Source organism: Kogia breviceps, chromosome 12, assembly GCF_026419965.1.
Source record: "Kogia breviceps isolate mKogBre1 chromosome 12, mKogBre1 haplotype 1, whole genome shotgun sequence".
In the NCBI taxonomy this organism is placed as follows: domain Eukaryota; kingdom Metazoa; phylum Chordata; class Mammalia; order Artiodactyla; family Physeteridae; genus Kogia; species Kogia breviceps.
The window spans coordinates 96,448,911-96,469,043 of NC_081321.1; the positions used below are offsets into that span (position 1 = coordinate 96,448,911).

Below are 20,133 nucleotides of genomic sequence, written 5' to 3' on the forward strand. Positions count from 1 at the left end.
TTCATTATTCACAAAAGCCCAGCAGCTGCGCAGGCTCACTAAAGGCTCAAGCTTTTGTGCTGAGTAATACTGGCTAGTTATCCCATGCGATCAGAAGAAGCTTTGATTGTTTAAAACTCCTTCAGAAATACCACTTTTCAGAATTCTTTCAAAACTTGGATTCCTTAGATGAAAAAATAACAAAGGGAAGGCAAGAGTAAAACAAATACCGTATGCTAACACATTTATATGGACTCTTAAAAAAATAAAATGGTCGTGAAGAACCTAGGGGCAGGGCTTCCCTGGTGGCGCAGTGGTTGAGAGTCCGCCTGCCGATGCAGGGGACACGGGTTCGTGCCCCGGTCCGGGAGGATCCCACATGCCGTGGAGCAGCTGGGCCTGAGCGTCTGGAGCCTGTGCTCTGCAATGGGAGAGTACGGGGAGGGGGAAGGGTAAGCTGGGACAAAGTGAGAGAGTGGCATGGACACATATACACCACCAAACGTAAAACAGATAGCTAGTGCGAAGCGGCCGCACAGCACAGGGAGATCAGCTCGGTGCTCTGTGACCACCTAGAGGGGTGGGATAGGGAGGGTGGGAGGGAGACGCAAGAGGGAGGGGATATGGGGATATGTGTGTGCTTAGAGCTGATTCACTTTGCTGTACGCAGAAACACAACATTGTGAAGCAATTATACTCCAATGAAGATGTTAAAAACAACAACAAAAATAATACTAAAGGGGTCGGTGCTGAAAAATTTGGGGATCCTCAGGGTGACTGTACCTATAGATACTGAACCCCTTTCTCCAGCATTTAGACTGTCCAGGGAAGGAACAGAGAAGACTACCATCCAAAGCAAACAGAGATCAGGTCTTTAACCTGGGTCAAGATTTATTCTCGCCGCTAGAGCTGCACTCCATTTGCAAAGGGAATACTTCTGTGCGTGCATTGAACAGCTGTGTCCCTAGCAGGATGCCTGATTGAGAAGGAAGTTATTTCATCTTAAGGACCAGTGCTTGTTGCGGATAGGGGGTTAGGCCTCTGAGCAGCCATTTTCTTCAGAACCCAGGGAAAAACAGCCCAGCTTGTCAGCTCTACTTCTGGGCCTCTTAATGCTGCTTGGATCCTCCTCCAATAGCAAGAGCTGGCTAATTTTGGATAATCTGTGCCATTACACCAAAATATCCAATCCTGGGGGCCATAGAAACACAGCTAAATTAACAAAGCCATCCAGCATCACACCCAGAACGGCAGTTTCTGAGCAGATGGCCTCCCCATTCCTGTTTACCAACATGCAAGGCTCTGAGGAAAGAGAGTCTAATTTACTGGCAACACCACGCTTCAGGAGACGGGAGAGAACAGGTGGTGTGTTCAGCTTTTGCTCAGACACAAGGTGAGACTCTGCAGAAGCAGAGCTGCCCATTGGCTCACCAATGGACGCCCCTCACGAAATGACCATCATATACTGAGTTTATTTGTGCTCTAAAATATTTAAATACCAACATGCACTTTTCCACTGGGTGATTTCACGGGTCGTGCCCAACATAGAACTTGGACAGGAAATCCTTTGGCCTTGGTGCTTCTGTTTCATGGAAAAACCGCATAACGTGTGTCCGCTGCTTCCACACTTTAATTGTTTCTTCCAGTTCCATCTTTCCCTGCACAAGTGAGGGGAGAGGTCTTCAGTCAGAGTGGTTGAGAGGAAGGAATACAACACTGACGGCCAGGCCTCGATTCTCTGCTCTGGCACCGACTTGCCCAGTGACCTTGGGCAAGTAACATACTGTGTCTAGACCATACTTTCTGCCGGAAAATGAGACGCTTGGACTAAGTGATTCTGAGACCTTTCAAAATCTCCCTAACTCCCTGGCTGACTGCTTCCAAGAGGAGCCTTTCGGTCACCAGGCCTCTGCCCCCTGACGGCCTAGCCCGACTGGCTTAACTTACATTCCTGCTTCACATCCTTTCCGTGTTATCTGACTGGCCCCTGCTGAGGCTGCCACTGATGCTCAAGAGACGGACCGGAGAGACAGAATCAGGCCGGGATCTGACTCCGTGGCCTGCTCTTCCGGCTGAAAACTGGCAGCCAGGTGAAGCAGTAACTTCCAGGGATGAGGTTCAAGAAGAGTTCAAACTTTCCTCTGTCTGTTTTTAGTTTTAAATAAGCCCCAGTGGATTTTCCCTTGAATAATCTTATAATCTATTTAACCAGATGAGAACCTCCAAGTTGAACTATTCCTTTGAAACACTATGTAACAGTTGCTGACCTAGTAGTTGCTTTTAAACTTGGAGATAAAATGTTCATCTGAGAAGACTGAGAAGCTCTGGACAAGTTGGCGGCTCTTTTAAATCAGTCAGGGAGAGTCAGTTACCTTAATGACCAGAAGATCAACCACCCTGGGGTCTCTGACGTGGGCATTCTGCATAAACATTTCTCGGACTTTATCCCGTCCCTGTTTCACAGAGATGTCCAGCTGGAATAAATGCACTAAAGAGAAAACATGATTCAGGGAAGAGATGGTTAAAACGTGTTTTTTAAAAAAATGGAGTCAACGGCTAGTCATTGAACACACAGGCTGCCCATTCATTCCATTCACCAAATACTAGCCTGACCTTAAACTAGGTGCTTGAGGATGTGAAGAAGCGTGAGATATGGCACTTGCTCTCAAAGAGCGTAAATTTGTTTGGGGAGACAAGCCCACTGCATTTGAAGAGCCAGTGCAGCACGGTTCAAGAGTATGAACAACCTGGGTTCAAATCCCAGCTCTGTCACTTGTCAGCTATGATTCTGTGTCTGTTCACTTCTCTATGCCTGAGTGTATTGATTTGTGAGTGAAATAAGGACAACAGCACATGTAACTACAGAGCTGCTGGGAGGATTCTATGAGAGAACAGTGCCTGGCATGGAATAAGCTCTCAATAAATGTTAGCATTATTACTACACGGAACAACTGACAGAAGACGACACCGCTGAAATTAACGCACAGTGAGATGCGGTGTAGGTTTGTGCACCGTGCAAACCGAAGAGTTGAGGGAGACTGCTGAGCGCGCAGGTAGGGAAAGGCTTCAATCCAGCCAACAATTACTACCACATTAGGTTACCTGGAGGAAAGAGAGACGTTTAAGATGTAGCTCCTGCTCTCTAGGTCTTAAAATCCATGAGTGCAAATATTAAAATCACAATACTCAGCAATCCCTGATTAAGTCCTAAAATAGTGGCACAGACTCAGTGACCTGGGAGTTTGACAAGGCATATACATGTCCCTTGAAAATTAGGTGTATTTATTCTCATCCTCTGGCAGTTGGCCTTCAGTGGATTTGCTGATGGCAAGGACATGAACAGGGCCTTGTGTGGTAGGTGGAGTAAGGACAGAAGAGAGGGGCACACGAGGCTCAGGGGACAGCATAAGCAAGGCTCACAGGCTAGAATGAGCGCTGTGGCTGAGGAGAGCAGTGGGCTCGTTTGGTGAGGACACCTTGTGGTGCGGCCGTTCCTGTGACATGTCCACTCTTGGCTATGGAACTATCACAACCAGCTCTGAAAAGCATGAGGGATATCTAGTGACTGAATTAATCAGCAACAAAGGTTGAATCTTTAATTATAACTTAGTGATGGCAATAGAAAAATAAAGCTTCTGCTGAGGGAGAGATCATGCCAGGCTGATTCAACCAAAGAATAAGCAATAGCAGAAATCTAGTGGGAGAAACTGCATCCCAGCTTTGTAGGTAAGTGTTAACAGAGAAGACAGAGGATCACATGGGAAAGAACTCAGTAGCCAGTGGTGTGCTGGAGCAGGCTGCCATGGTGAGCCAATTCTACACATCTCTTCCCAAATCGGCTGTCACTGACTTCACTTTGACAGCTTAAATTCAACCGTGGTGGGAGTATTTACATCATTGAAAATGCTGAACACTATAAATCTAGATTTCCTGACGGACAGTTAGCTGTTAACCACCACAGTATCACATGTGGAATTTTAGAAAAGAGCAAACAAAGGGACCATAAGAAGCCAGAGGCACAAATTAATGCCAACCAATACGGATCCTGGAATTTAGACCCTGACCGCTGGAGGACTGTGGGGACTTGCCGTAAGTCAGACCACTGGTCCCTGGCAAACACGGGCCTAGAATCCAGGTTGCTTGTCGTTTTTTAATTTACAATTTTGTGCTCTTGTAAGGAAAGGAGTACGAGGAATCTGCCCCTGCTATCAGGGCTTACCTTTCCTGCGTTTTCATATTAGAATCCTGCCCAACCTTGGGAGAAAAAAGCAAGGTGCCTCTGTGCATACTGGGGGAGCTGGTGTCCACCTACTCCCACTCCACAAGATCTCCTGAACCACACACCAGCGCACCGGGTGTATGAATCTTCTCCTCAGGAAGATATTCACGGGCACAAATGCAAAGTTTTGCCTACAATGTCAGTTCACGGATCCCTGAATGCCCATCTTCCCAGGTTAAGAATCCTTGTCTCTAAAGAGGCAAATTCATAGCTTTGTCCTAGTCATCCTTCTCCCACCTCAACCCCCTGAACACACCCCCTCCAACAGGGAGAAAGGCTGCAGGAAGGCAAACAGGAACGCCTAAGCTATAGCCCACTGAACTGTTCTTTGGTCTAAATCAGTGGTTGTCAAACCAGTGACGATTTTTGCCCACCAGGACATCTGGCAACATCTGGAGGCATTTTTGATGATCACAACTAGGGGGGAGAATGCTAATGGCATCACTGGGTGGAGGCCAGGGATGTTGCTAAACATCCCACAATGCACAGGACAGTCTCCACACAAAGAATTATCCAGCGCAAATGTCACTGTTGAGAAGCGCTGGTATAAATCATTTCCAACTGCTCTTTCTCAACTCACAGACTCCTGGCTTAATCTTTGAATCCTGAATATTTTAACTTCGATTTGAGAAAATCTGAGAGGCACAAAAAGCAGCTATGGAAGTGCCCGTTTTGGATGAAGGTGACTTCCATAGTCTGTGTGTTTTCCTCAAGTTACTGTTAAGGCTTTTCTGAGTCAGGGAGGCTCTGGCAGCTTCGGAAGGAGGCCACTGATAAGGTTCTCAGCCGTCTGCTCCAATTCATTTTGGTAGCATTCATACCAAGTGCCGGGAGCTCCTTAGATGGGAAGGCGGCATGGGGTGATGAAAAAACATAGGATCCGGGGTCAAACAAGCTGGGTAAGGTCTCCACACCATCATGAACTAGGACCTTGCCTGGGGTACAGCCTCCTCAGTCTGTTTCTTCATCTACAACACAGGGAACGCAATAACCTCTTACCTAACTCCTTTACAGGAATGTGGCGAAAATCAAGTGATGACATCTTTTTTTTTTTTTTTTTTTTTGCGATACGCGGGCCTCTCACTGTTGTGGCCTCTCCCGTTGTGGAGCACACGCTCCAGACGCGCAGGCTCAGTGGCCATGGCTCACGGACCCAGCCGCTCCGCGGCATGTGGGATCTTCCCGGACCGGGGCACGAACCCGTGTCCCCTGCATCGGCAGGCGGACTCTCAACCACTGCGCCACCAGGGAAGCCCGACGACATCTTATAAACAGTAACGCATCGATACAGATGTTAACTATTAAAAATTTCAGCACTTACTTCCCATACCTCTATTATATTTTGGGTTTTAATAATCTGGTTATATATGTCTATCTTCCTGATTAGACCATAAGACTCTGGAAGGCAGGGTTGTGTTTTAGTCACTTATCTCTCCAGGCATCCAGTACTGACCCTGTAGTACAAGAGGTACCCAATGAAATGGAAATTAAACAACTGGAAAGTTTCTATAGAGTCTCCTGTTGTGTTGTAACCAGCAAGCAGCACGTAGGATTTCTGCAAAGGAGGGAATCCAAGGCAGCTTTGCTCTGTGCTCCCATGCGGAGGCAACTACCCAGGCCAGTGGCACTCTGTTCCACAAGCGCAGCATAACTGGGTCCCGTGAGATTCAGGGAAAACTACAGCAGAAGCTGAGCCAAGTGTAACAGTTGGACAATCAGGGTCTGAAGTCTGGCTCTTCCACTTACTAATGGTGTGATGTGAGACAAGTTTATGTGCCTCAGTTTTCTCATCTGTAAGACAGGGAAATAATTAGAACCCACCCTAAAATGAGGCAATGTAAAGCATTTAGCATAGTGCTGGGCCATAGGTATGCATTTCATTGAATGTTAGTTATTATCAATACTTTTACTTATTCCCAGTCCTCAATTTGGATCCTCAGCTGGACTCGCCAATGATGGATGTCATGACACCAGCGTACACACAGGCCTGAGCAAACGACAAGCTAGAGACCACTGATCCTCCCCACTGACCCCCCGCCAACCTCCCCCTGCTCTACAGGCTCCGGTAACCCCCTGCCTTCTCCTTTTCTCAGGACCCTTCTGACTGGGGGCTTATCTTCTCAAACAGTATTTGAGGGAAAGTCTTGGAGGGTGTTGATTTTGAATGAGCTAGATACCTGGGTTCTATCCTCAACTCAGTCACTGATTTTTTACCCTTTGCCAACTATTCTTTCTGCCATCTGGGTCTTGTTCCCCCCACCACCCCCCCACCCCGCTCCTCCCTGCAACAAGAAAGCATTCTTAACATCTGCATTTGAATACACCCCCCCCCACACACACACACACAAGCTACTGTCACTTCCCTAAGTCTATTAACCATCTGTCCCCCGAAGGCGCGTGAATTTGTAGTCCCTGAACCCACCGCAATCACTCCGGTTTCGCCCTCCCTTGTATCCTGTGCGTCTAAGTAATGGTCATGGGCAACCTCTCAAAAAGTCAGCTTGAGGACAAGTGACACAGTGGAGCAGACCCAGCTCCCGTACATCAAAGAGCTGGGTTCTGCATGGAGATTAAGTCCTACACATCACAGTAACAACAATAAGAAGACAGCAGCCAGCACTTAATGAGTGTCTAAGTAAGTGTCAGGCACTATCCTAAGCACTTGAGACGCATTCACCTATTTAACAGAGCAACTCTCCGAAGCAGGTACTATATGTTATCAGTTTGCAGATGAGGAAACGGAGGCATCGTGGGAGGAAACAACTTGCTCACGGTCACACAGCTACTAAGGGGAAAGTGGAGGCGAGTCCACGCAACCACCACGTTCTACTGCTTCTCACACACAGCCAAGGAAGTGGCAGCCCTAAGGGGTGCTATGATGCTCCAGCTCACTTAAAAACACGACGAAACACACTAAATCAAATCAACAAAATTACCAAATAGCGACAGGCCCTGACATCTGTACTGCCCTTGACAGTTCAGATGATTTTCCCCAAGTTTTCTTTCATCGGGCACACTGGGCAGCGCTGAGGGGGATGCCAAGATGAAAAAACAGTCTCTGAACCCGGGGAGCTTATATTTTAATCCTTAGGGTGAACAGATTGGTTCTCTGACATCTAAGCGAAGACAGGGGTTCTGGGGGGTCAGGGGAAGGAGTTCCTAAGAAGTACTAAGGGCCTGTGGAACTAGGTAAAAAGACTTCGGAGACTGGGGAGGGAGGCACCTCACCCGGAGGGGCTGGAAAAGACACCACTGTCTTACTGGATGATCTTGGGAAAGTCACTTCCCTGCTCCGGTTCTGCTTCTTTCTCGTGGGAACCAGAGGATCGCTCAAATCCCACCGCCCCTTTGTTTATATAACCTAATGGATGTCTGTAAACACATTCAGGAACTCTGGAGTTGACTCTGGGTTCCAGATCCACTGGGGGCTGGCTCTGGGCCTTGCGCGGATCACTTCGCCTCTAGGTGCCTCAGCTGCCTCACCTATAAAGTGAGTGTGTCACTGACAGTCCTTGCTCTCCCTCCCAGGGGTTCGGGTAGAATTATGGGGGACGAAAGGGCAAAGGCGCCCTAGCAGCGCGGTTCCGACGCAGAGCACGACTGGTCTGACCCTGGCGCCGCCGTCGCCAGGTCAGGCCCACCAAGGCTCGTGTGACCCTCCTCCCCTCAAGCGCTCGGAATCACCTCTGCCCAAGTTGGTGACCTCGGCTCGGCCCGGCAGAAATTGGAGGCCGGGACGGCGGCGACCTTGGGCGGCTGCCTCTGGGGCCCTGCGTGCGCCGCTGCCTCTCACCAGTGTTCGGCACCTCCCGATACCAGGCGCGGTAGAGCTCGCGCACCCTCCGCTTGGCCTCGTTCATGTCCCGACTGAAAATGGGCTTCACCGAGGTGCTGGCCGCAGCAGCAGCCCGGGAGACGCCGCTCGCCGCCATCTTGAGAAAGAAACCACCTCCCAACTTCACCCCGTTTCAACCCGTTAAGGCCGGCCGAGGGACGAATCTTTTTTCTCATTGGCTAAAACTTAAAGTCCCGCCCCTAAACTACTGGTGGGCGGGAGAACGGCTATGGAGCTCTCTGACTGGCTGAGAAGCCTCTCTCTCCTCTCTCCCTCGCCCTCTCCCCCCCCCACTCCTCCCACTCCCTCCCTCCCTCCCTCCCCCCCTCCCCCCCTCCCCCTCTCCCCCTCTCTTCCTCTCCCTCTCTCCCTCTCGCCCTCTCTGTGTGAGAGAGGCAGGTGGAGACTGCGCAGGCTCACCTGCGGAATCTTACGCTCGGCCGTTGAACGTCCTAACGGTTGCCCGACCGCGCCGCCAGGGGGCGCTCGGGCCCAGGCCAGCCGTTGTGCCGCGAGTTGGCGCGTGCCTGCTGTCTGGCGACCACTGCGTCCCGCCCGCTAACTGCCCCGGGCGCTGGTGTGGTAGCGCCCATCCGCACGCACGTCGTGGATCTTCCTTCCGCGCTCGGGCCGTGGGCCCTGCTGAGGCAAATAATGGCGCCTGGGCTGCTGTGGCGTTGGCCTGGCACCTCTGCGGCTTTTCCGCAATAAATTATTCCCCCCCTATAAACCAACTCTTTTGAAGCGGGGTAGAGACGTGAAAGCGCTCTCCTGGCCTTGAGCTTCTGAGCTTCTCGGGCCTTCTCCACAGCCCGGGGAGGTGGGTTATATCATCAGCCCCATTTGAGACGGGGACATTTTCATCCCAAACTCTGGATCTCTATGAAAAACAGCCCAGAATTTTCGAGCTGGAAGGAACCTTAGGTCGTGCATTCTGGGTACCTCTCTCTTTCCTGGCATTTTTCTTTTTCTTTTCTTTTCTTTCTTTTTTTGGCCTTGCTGCAGGGCACGAGGGATCTTAGTTCCCCCACCAGGGATTGAACCCGCGCCCCTTGCAGTGGAAGCACAGTCTTAAGCACTGGACCAGCAGGGAAGTCCCTTTCCCAGCATTTTTCTACTGAGGCTATCTGTGAACATCAAGGGGAGCCTGGAAGGGTAACGGGAAAAATAACAGCTAACAACATGTCAGGCCGTGCGTAGATATTCTACTTCGTCTTAGTTAATCTCATAGATCAGGTAGGTACTGTTAGCATCCCCGTTTTACAGGTGAGGAAACAGGTGGTGCAGCCTAGGTCACTTGCCATTTTAGGTTCTACCCCAAACTGACTCCTGCCTGGAGTCCATTCGTCATTTCTGAAAATGCAGTTGATAGATACTTTGTGAGTTTTGGGGAAGGAGCAGGGGTCAGGGCTGAGCTTAGCTCTGGAACCCCAGCCAGCATGGGGGATGGCCCTGCATCTAGCCCAGTCTTACCCATTTTAAAGGGTAAAAAATTGGATTTTTCCCCTGTATTATTTTTTTAATGTATTTGTACATTTACATGAATTATGCATGAAAAGAAAGCATGTAACATTGTGACCACCTAGAGGGATGGGATAGGGAGGGTGGGAGGGAGATGCAAGAGGGAGGAGATATGGGGATATATGCATATGTATAGCTGATTCACTTTGTTATAAAGCAGAAACTAACACACCATTGTAAAGCAATTATACTCCAATAAAGATGTTTAAAAAAAACCAAAAACCAAAAACCAAAAACCAAAAAACTGAGGGCTTCCCTGGTGGCGCAGTGGTTGAGAATCTGCCTGCTAATGCAGGGGACACGGGTTCGAGCTCTGGTCAGGGGACTAAGATCTCACATGCCACACAGCGCAGCCAAAAAAAAAAAAAAAAAAAAAGGTCTGATGATTTTTCAAATGTGTAAAGTCCAGTGTATTTTAATAATGCCTTCGTCCTTTCATCACCTTAAAAAAGGAAAAACCCCAATTTGTCCTTATTAAAAACAATGATTTTTAAAAATTGGACAGGACAGCACAGTACAGAAAATAAATATCTTCTATAAAATTAGAGGCAATGTAACATATAGTGAAAAGAATTTATTATCAGTCCCTGATATCAGTTACAAGCTGCATGTTACCTTTCCTCCATGAACATTGGTTTCCGCATCTGTAAAATGGGCATAACAATGGCTACCACACAGGGTTGAGAGGATTAAATGAGATAATGTATATACTATAAGCGCCTGGAAGAGCGTCTGCTTCACACAGATGTTTGATAAATGTCAGTTTTCTTTCCTTTGCCTACTAATCAGATTATGAGAATCCCGTTAACTTTCTTTAGCCTCAATGCCTACAACACATTTACAGAGTAGATCCTAGTGACCAAGAACCAGTGGAGGGTGGTAGTCTTGTTGAGGTGGGAGGGTTGGAATGCACCCAGGGGATGGCCTAGATGCTGTGTTTGCATCTTAAGCCCCCATTTTTTACTTACATTATATGTTATGGATTAATACAAATAGAGATTTCTAAAGGTGATTTTATGAACATTTAACCCAAGATTTTTTTTTAAATGTCAATTTTCTGTAGAAAAGAATATTACTTTTTTTTTGGTAGGGGACATTGATGTACCTATAGGTTAAGGACTAACCACTACCCCTAGCCACCTCTTGCCACTGTCGTTGGTGCCCAGTGAACGTTAAATTGGGTTGAATTGAAGACCTCAGCATTTAAGATAGTTGTGCTGTTGGTAGTGGAGTGAGATCTAGATCCCAGAATTTTTTTAAAGATTTTTTTGATGTGGACCATTTTAAAGTCTTTTTTGAATTTGTTACAATATTGCTTCTGTTTTATGTTTTGGTTTTTTGGCCTTGAGCCATGTGTCATCTTATCTCCCCGAATGGGAATCAAACCCACACCCCCTGCACTGGAAGGCAAAGTCTTAACCACTGGACCGCAAGGGAAGTCCCAGCTCCCAGAATTTTTTATGTGGGTTCTCGGTGTTGTTCCTCTACTCTATCCCTCCTCTCACCCCACTTTTGGCCTTGATTTAAAGCTCTTCTGTCTAAAATGGTTGCATCCTTCTTCCTGAGACCACCACCTCAGAGTCAGAGATTTGAGCAGAGGGTCTTTTGGGTTCCAGTGGTATATGGGATCATGGGGTCCCAAGATGGAAGCAAAAGCAAGGGGGAGGTATCAGGAATTGATCCATCAGGGCCAAGATACACAGCCACATGCCTTATACTCAGCCTTTTCTTTCTGGCCCCTAAAAGGAAGGGAAAGCAGCTTTTATAATTTTCCCTGTATTATACTACACATTTTAAATTAAACTTTTAAGATAATTATAGATTCATATGTATAAGAAATACCACAGAAAAGTCAGATGTACCCTTTACCCAGTTTTTCCCAATGGTAACATATTGTAAAACAATAGTATCACATATAGTAACTATATCACATATAGTAACTATATCACAACAAGGATACTGACATCGATATAATCAAGATACAGAACATTTCCATCACCACAAGGATCCCTCATGTCATCCTTTTCCTTCCTTAGTCCCTCCCTAATAAGGGGACTCCATTTTTATAATTTTGTTATTTGAAGAATGTTTTATAAATGGAATCATACAGTATGCAAACTTTTGGATGGGCTTTTTTTTTTTTTCACTCAGCATAATTCTCTTGAGATTCATCCAGGTTGATAAATGTATCAGTGGTTTATTCCTTCTTATTTCTGAGTAGTATTCCATGGTATGGATTTACCACAGCTTAACCATTCACCTCTTAAAGGATCTCTGGGTTGTTTCCAGTTTGGGGCTATTATAAGTAAAACGGTACGTATTTGTGTACAGCTTTTGTGTTAACACAAGTCTTCATTTCTCTAGCATAAATGCCCAGGAGTGCAATTGCTGGGTTATGTGTTTGTTGCATATTTAGTTGTGTAAGAAACTATTAAATTGTTTTCCAGAGCAGCTGTAGCATTTTGCATTCTGATTAGCAATATACGAGTGACCCAGTTACTGTTCTGCTTTTGGTGAAGCAACTTTTTAATTTTAGCCATTTGATAGATGTGTAGGAATAGCTCATTACTGTTTTAATTTGCATTTCCCTTTTGGCTAGTGATGTTGAACATCCTTTCACGTGCTTATTTCCCATTTTATGTTTTCTCTAGTGAAATGGCTTTTCATGTCTTTTGCCCATATTCTAATTAAATTGTTTACCTGTTGAGTTTTGAGAGTTCTTTATATGTTCTAGGTGCTAGTTCGTTGTCAGATACGTGGTTTGCAAACATTTTTACCACTCTGTAGCTTGATTTTTCATCTTTTCCACACGGTCTTTCACAGAGCAGGAGTGTTTAATTTTGATGAAAGCCAATTTATAATTTTTTTTCCTTTTGTGGACTGTGCTTTTGGTGTCAAATTTAAGAACCCTAGCCCTAGGTCCAGAAGATTTTCTATGATTGTTTTCCTAAGAGTTTTATGTTTTACATTTAAGTACATGGCCCATTTTGAGTTAATTTTCATATAAGCTGTTAGATTTAGATTGAGGGGTTTGGTTTGGTTTTGTTTTTGCCTATGGATGTCCGATTACTCCAGAACCATTTGTTGTAAAGCCAGCTTTCCTCCATTGAATTGCTTTTGCACCCTTATCAAAATTCAGTTAAAAGCTACAATAATCAAAACAGTACAGTATTGGCATAAAAAACGGACAGACAGATCAACGGAACAGGAAAAGAATGAAAAGGAAAAAAGAAGGAAATCTTGACATTTGTGACAACATGCGTGGATCTCGAGAAAGACAAAAACCATAAGATTTCACTCATATGTAGAATCTAAAAAACAAAACAAAACAAAAAAAAAGCAAGCAAAAAACAATGAGCAAATAAAACAAAAACAAACCCATAGACACTGAGAACAGATTGGTGATTACCAGAGCAGAAGGGAGCTGGAGGGTAGGTGAAATGGGTGAAGAGGTTCAATTGTATGGTGATGGATGGTAACTAGACTTTTGGTGGTGATCACTTTGTAGTGTATACAAATATCAGATTATAATGTTGTACAACTGAAACTCATAAAATGTAATATACCAATTTTACCTCCAAAAAAAAAAAAAAGTCAGTTGAGCCTATCAGTTGGTGACAAGTTCTCTTGGTTTTCCTTCATCTGAGAATTTCCTGATTTCCCCCAGCATTCCTGAAGGATATTTTCAATGGATATGGGATTCTGGATTGACATTTCAACACTTGAAAAGTATTGTGTCACTTCATTCTGGCCTCTATGGCCTCTAGTGAGAAATTAGCTGTCATTCAAATTGATTTTTCTCATATAGGTCCTAGATTTGTTTTTCTCTGGCTACTCGCAAGGTTTCTCCTTTATTTTAGTTATAATATCCAAAGCATGTAAAGAATCAGTAGCAAAACAAACAAACAGAAAAACCAAATAACCCAATTAAAAAATGGGCGAAGGACCTGAATAGACATTTCTCCAAAGAAGATATATGAAAGGCCAACAGGTACGTGAAAAGATGCTTAACACCACTAGTCATTGAGAAAGTGCAAATTAAAACCACAATGAGATATCACTTCATGCCTGTTAGAATGGCCATTATCAAGAAAACAAGAGATAACAAATCATGGCATGGCTGTGGAGAAAAGGAAACCCTGTTGGTAGGATTGTAAATTGGTACAGCCACTATGAAACACACTATGGAGGATCCTTAAAAAATTAAGAATTCGAATTACCATATAATCCAGCTATTCCATTTCTGGGAGTACAGCCAAAGGAGATGAAAACACCAAACACCAACTTGAAAAGATATCTGCATCCCCACGTTCATAGACAAGACATGGAAGCAACATAAGTGTCCACTGATGGATGAATGGATAAAGAAGTTGTGGTCTAAATATACAATGGAATATTACTCAGACATGAAAAACCAGGAAATCCTGTCATTTGCAACAGCATGGATGGACCTTGAAGGCATTACGCCAACTGAAATAAGTCATACAGAGAAAGAAAAATACTGTATGATCTCACTTACATGTGGAATCTAAAAACAACAACAACAAAAAAGCCAAAGTCACAGAGGCAGGGGGTAGAGAGGGGGGAATTAGGGAAAGGAGGTCAAAAGGTACAAATTTCCAGTTTTAAGATAAATGAGTACTAGGGATGTAATACACAACATGACTATAGCTTACACTGCTCTATGATACATAGGAAAGTTCTTAAGAGTAAATCCTAAGAGTTCTCATCATAAGGAGAAATTTTTTTTCTTTTTATTGTATCTATATGAGAAGATGGATGTTAGCTGAACCTATTGTAATTATTTCACAATATATGTAAATAAAACCATCATGCTCTATGTGTTAAAATTTTACAGTGAAATCTCTCACCAGCCTATTCTAGTTCCTTCCGGCAGAAGCCAGGACCGATTTATAGACTTTGTCACTAACCCAAGTAACCAGTATTGGGTCTCCAAGGGTGACTAGGGGGTAAGGTGTCACCTTGTGAGCCTCGGTATACCCATCTCTCAAATGGGGTCAGATGCCAGGTAAGGATGGATCGGGCAGGGGTAGGGGCTGGATCTGGGGAGGCTGCTGAGGCCCCATGAGCGCCAAGGGGCCGGTCAGGGGCCCCGGGTGGGACTCAAGCCAGGTTGGAGCCGCCAGACTGGTTTATTGTACATCAGGGCTACTGTTGAGGAGAGGGTTGGGGTCTTGGTGCCTCTACCCCTCGCAGGGCAGAGCACAGAGCTGGTAGGGGGATGGGGTCAGCAGGGAGGCAAAGACACCGTGGCTACCGGGCCGGGGCTGCCCCGCGGGCACTGAGAAGCTGAAGCGCGGCAGGAGGCTGGTGAAGAAGAGGAAGAGCTCCATGCGGGCGGGGGGCTCCCCAAGGCACGAGCGGTGGCCTGTGGGTGGGCAGGGGGGGCTCTCTGAGCCTGGGGGCCTGGGCTCCACGCCTCTAAGACTCCCTCAACCGGGCACCCCCCGGGTACCTGCTGAGAAGGGTATGAAGGCCTCCTGCTTGGCGAAGCGGCCCTGGGCATCCAGGAAGCGCTCCGGATGGAAGTGGAGGGGCTTCTTCCAGATGCGTTCGCCCCTCAGCGCTGATGACAGGTTGGTGATGAGCGTCGTCCCCTGGCAGGAAATGTCTGGCATGGGTGGGGTCCGGACGGGGGCGCGCCTGGACCCCGGCGACCAAACACACATGGGCACACACCCTCCGCCCGGCACACACCTGTCAGGTGACCCTCAGCCCAAGGAGCTGCTCGGCACCCTCCCTGTCCCCACGGCAGGTAAGTGACTTGCCTCCCATGGGTGCCCTCACTGCCGCCCGTCCCTTGGTGAACAGGCTCCTCCGGCGCTCTGTGACACGCTTGAGTTTTCCTTCCTACCCGACTGCGGGCTCTGAAGGGACAGGGCCAGCCTGCCTCTGCTCTCACCCTCCCAGCCACCCAGCCCGGGACATTCAGTGCCTGTGGAAACGAGGATTCCAGTCCTGACCCCACCTGGCAATGCCCACGTTGGGGCTACCAGGTGGCAGGTGCTGCTGAGCTGGGGTGAGGAGAGCCGCAGGCCTACCTTTGGGATGAGGAAGCCCTGAACTTCGATGTCACGGGATGTCATGTGGGGCAGGCCCAGTGGGGTGATGTCCCCAAAGTGCTGCACCTCATGGACCACGGCCGTGGTGAAGGGCATGACGGCCTGATCCGCCATCTCTGGTCGCCTCCCCTGCCCTATCACCTCATCGACTTCCTGTTGGACACGTCCTGGAAAAACAAGCGTCCTCATTCACAGTGGTCAGACCCGAGGGCTGGGCTCTCACCTCCTCCTGACTCCTGTGTCGTAGGGCTGTGCCCACTCGGAGGAGGAGGTCACTGTGACCTCTGCACAGAGCTGCTGCTGGTGGCCAAACCCACCAAGCTCAGGGGCCTCAGGCCGTCCCTTTCCTCCCTCACCCATCCCACCTGGCCCCTCGGGCTAGGCTCACGCTGCACGTCTGGGTGCAGGATCATGAGGAGGAGGGCCCAGGCCAGCGTGGTCGAGGTGGTGATCATCCCGGCAGAGAAGAGGTCAGACACCACCAGGCGCACGTTCTCATCGTTGAAGCTGCTCTCGGGGTTCCCCTTGGCCTGGGCCGCGCAGAGAAGGTAAGCGCAGGGACAGAGGGAGGGAGCCTTCAAATGGCCTCCCACTCTGCTCCTGTCAGCCCAGGTGTCTGATCACTGGGTGATACACAGGCCTGTGCTTGCCTCCCGGGGCCCTCAACCCTCAACCCACCTCACCTTCTCCACCTCGTCCAAGAAGGCGTCAGTCAGGTCTCGGGGTGGCTGGGCCCGGTCCCGGGTCATCCTGTGCTCGGTGAGCAGCTCATCAATCAGGGCCGTGAAGGCCCTCTGCCCCGGGAAGACCGTGGCAGCCAGCCCTGGGATACGCAGGAGCGCGGGGATTGCTTCCAGCACCTGTGGGGCTCACAGCTTTGGGGCCCTGGGACCTTGTGGTGCTAAGGCTTTCACCTGGACCAGTCAGGTCCTAGCCTCCTCCAGGATGTCCCCACCATTGACCTTGTTCCTCCCTAAGTACAGGCCTCGCCCCTCTCTCCTGGCCCTGGGCCCAGAAAGATAAACCTGAAGTCTACATCTCATGGGTGTCGATGCTTACCAATGAAGGAACCCTCCCTCCCCTAAGCCCGCTGACCCTTGCCCCGCCTCTCCCATCTGTGTTGTCTGTCATTTCCCCACTTCCAGGCCTTTTCCCTTGCAGTTTCCTCTCCCGGAATGCCCTTTCCTCCTCTGGCCTCTACGCAAATCCTCCTCCGGGGAGGCCCTTTGCAGGACGGAGGCCTCCTCTATGAAGCTCCCTTCTCGCACCTGGCGCACGAAGCCAAGCTCCTCCTTCAGTCCATCCTCCAATATGTCCAATAGCTTGAGGATGCGAAGGTCGTTGTACTCGAAGCGGCTCCCGAAGGTCAGTCAGGGAGGCGATCACGTTGCTCACCGCTTTATTCAGGAGGGCGTTGGGGCTGAAGGGGCGTCCGGGGAGGGAACGGTGCAAGTCAGGGCGTCGCCTCCATCTCCTCTTCCCCAGCCTCTCCAAACCTGTTCCCTGTCCCTCAGCACCCACCGGCCTGATCGGCGAAGGCGGCACAGAGGCACGAGGCCTCCTCGGTCACCCACTGCTCCAGCGACTTCTTGCCCAGGCCGAAGTTGCGCAGGGTGGACTAGGAGAAGCGCCGCTGCTCGCGCCAGTCTTTCCCATAGCGCGCCAGGATCACTCCTGGGGGCGGAGCGGGCACTTGGGCGTGGCTCGGGTGTGTCCCGGCCCCGCCTTCTGCTCGCCCACAGCGCTGGCGGGCTCGCCGGTCCTCCTCGGCCCGCCCCTCCCGGTGTTCTGCTCACACAGCCCCGCCCCCTTTGAGGGCAGGCCTCGCCTCCCCCGCTCCGCCCACACCAACCTCACCCTCCCCTCCCAAACAAATCCCGCCCACTTTGACACCCCCTTCCAGCTGGGGACCGATCCCACTCTCTGCCCGCCCGCATTGCTCGCCTACGCTCCCCTGCTAGGGTCAGGTCTTGGCTCCAATTTTTACTGTGCCCACCGGCACCCCCTTTCCCCTTCGGGAAAGGTCCTGGCCCGGCCCTGCCCTGCCCACTCTGACTTTGTCCTCATTCCTGCCCACGCTGACCTCCGCTTCGTGCCCGCGATGGCCCTGGGCCGCCCTCTCTCCGTAAGGCCCCGCCCCCTGCCTCGCCCGCGTTCGTCCTCCCCCGACCCTTGGCACAGACTCCTTTCTCCTCCTGCTGCCCCTTTAAATTCGCTGTCTCTTCCCTGCACCGAATGTCCGCGACCCTGCCTCCGCTTGGCCTTGCCAGAATCGGGTCACTGCTGGCCCAGTTCCCGCCGGGACGCGGTCTGCCCCCTCCTCCGCTTGCCTTCCGAGCGCGGCCCGTAACCCAGGTGCTCGTAGACTGTCGCAGGTGGGCGGTCGGAGGTGTCCTGGCTGCGGTACACCAGCGCCTCTCGCACAGCCGCCAGCCCGTTGAGCACGACGACGGGAGTCCAGACCTGCTGCAGGCTGAACACGTCCCCGAAGCGGCGCCGCAGCTGCAGGCCGAAGGTCGAGGGCGTTTGTCAAGCCCAGGCCCCGCCAGGCTGCGGGCCCAGCCTCATGGCGTGAGCCCTGCGGGAACCCTGGGCCCCCACGAGGAGCGAGGGGGGTGCAAAGATTTTATCCAGTCTTGTGAGCCTGGGGGTTAATTACATCCACCACCGTCGAGGACCTCAAGTTGGATCAGACCACCCAGCTATGACTGTGCAGAGGTCACCAAAGTTGTCAATAGACCAAGTTAGCATCCCATCTTACAGGTGAAGAAACAGATTCATAGAGGTAAGCAGTGAGGTCCAAGGTCTCACGGTGGCAAAAGATTTGGATCAGATCACTGTACCTCTCTCAACCTCAACTACCCGATTTAAATAGGGCTCAAGACCAAACTCCTCTCCCCCATTCTCGAGACCCTTCCTCCTGATGTAATCGTAAGGGACTCAGGCTCACGTAATGTCAGAACTGGCCAGCTGAATCCCCAGCCCGCCGCCAAGTCGTACTCCCCGACGCCCTGGCCTTTGCCCTCTTGGACCTCTGTTGGGAAAATCCAAACTGTTCTCGGGCCCTGAACAAATGCCCTCCCTCAGGAAGCCTCTCAAATCTGCCTCCTCCTCTTGGCCCAGTTCCTTTTCCAGCCTGTGACTTCACCCACCACCCGCTGTCTGCTGCTAGGTGGGGTCCCTCGGACCTCCGCTGCCGACTTCCCACCCCCACCTTCCTCACCTGGCTAAGGCTGAGAAGTGGGTCCTGGAAGTTCACCTGCAGCAGGTTACCCAGCCCAGGCAGTGGCATGGGACCCGGTGGGTAGCGTGCGGCCCAACGTGAGTGCCGGTGCCTCTGGTCCACCAAGAGCGGGAAGATGGCCACGGCCACGGCCAGGGTCGCCAGTGTATCCCCAGTCAGCGGCATGGCTGCCTCAGTGTGCACTGGGCTCCTCACCACATCAGACACCTAGGACTAGGCGAGGCAGGGCACTCTCACTGCACCTCCAGGGCTCAACCAGTCTGGGTCTTCTTTATAAAAGGAGCTGAGACTGGCTGTTGCCCTCTTCCCTGAGCCAACCTGCCAGGGAGAGTGTGCTGCCAGAGGGTGCAGGGAGGGGTCAGGGAAAGTCAGGTACACAGATGGCCACTGTCCCTCCTGCCCTCTCCACGTGCTTACGGAGTGTAGGGGGAGGACACAAGAAGTCCTCCCCTCCCCCTAGCCTGACTCCCCAGCTCTGTAAAGATTCCGAGGAAGAATCAGGGGTCTTCAGACTTGATCCTGCCACCCACCTGTCACTTTAGGCTCACACTCTCTAATGTGCTCACAGCCTCATCCCCAGAACATGTCCTTGTCCTCCCATGTATCACCTGCCTCCTCCTGAGTGGCCTTCACCTCCCAAGTTTGTTACTGGCCCTTGCCCAGTGCTGGAGGGAGGTCCTAATGATCAGAGAGACCACTGTAGGGGGATAAAGCTCTTGGTGTCCCCTCACTTCACACTAGTATGCTCCACACACACGCAGAATCACACACTCATAAACCACACTTACGCACATTCACATACTGCCTACTTACATGCTCACGTGCAAGTTACACACACACAAAGCCAGACACATTAACACATATGTAGCACTTGCACGCTTGCACAGGTCGACCCAGCACCAAGTCCTCGCGGTTCTCAGTGGTTGCCTGGACCCAACCCACCTCCTCCCACGTCGAGGCTGCTCGCAGTGATGCTGAGGACCTTCACCTGGCTGGCCGCTGGCTCAGCTTCCTTGGTTTCTGCCCATTTCCGCCGGGTTGTGGCCATGACAAGTTTGAGTCTGGGGGTGGGGAGGCGGCAGGATTGTCTTCAGAGCTCCCTAGTCGCATGACCAGCTGGTCTGATGGCCCAGAGACCCTTTCCTAAGTTTGTTGCAAATTGGTCCTTGGACCTTCTACCTCTTGTGGCCTC

At 50.0% G+C, this 20,133-nt stretch overlaps 2 protein-coding genes across 2 annotated transcripts; both read right to left on the bottom strand.

The window, feature by feature from the left end:
- Positions 1–1,431: 1,431 nt before the first annotated feature.
- Positions 1,432–8,215, bottom strand: NDUFA6 (NADH:ubiquinone oxidoreductase subunit A6). Its single transcript, XM_059081124.2, has 3 exons — positions 8,052–8,215; positions 2,352–2,467; positions 1,432–1,637 (listed from the first exon to the last, which is right to left on the bottom strand). Exons 1-3 carry the CDS (start codon positions 8,188–8,190, stop codon positions 1,506–1,508), a joined length of 387 nt encoding a protein of 128 aa, XP_058937107.1. The 5' UTR covers positions 8,191–8,215; the 3' UTR covers positions 1,432–1,505.
- Positions 8,216–12,489: 4,274 nt separating this feature from the next.
- Positions 12,490–19,106, bottom strand: CYP2D6 (cytochrome P450 family 2 subfamily D member 6). The gene is given in 10 exon segments (XM_059082484.2): positions 12,490–15,003; positions 15,091–15,232; positions 15,677–15,864; positions 16,086–16,227; positions 16,381–16,557; positions 16,966–17,067; positions 17,069–17,133; positions 17,222–17,371; positions 18,028–18,199; positions 18,921–19,106. Coding segments are annotated over 10 exon segments (1,509 nt in total). The 3' UTR covers positions 12,490–14,818.
- Positions 19,107–20,133: the final 1,027 nt, after the last annotated feature.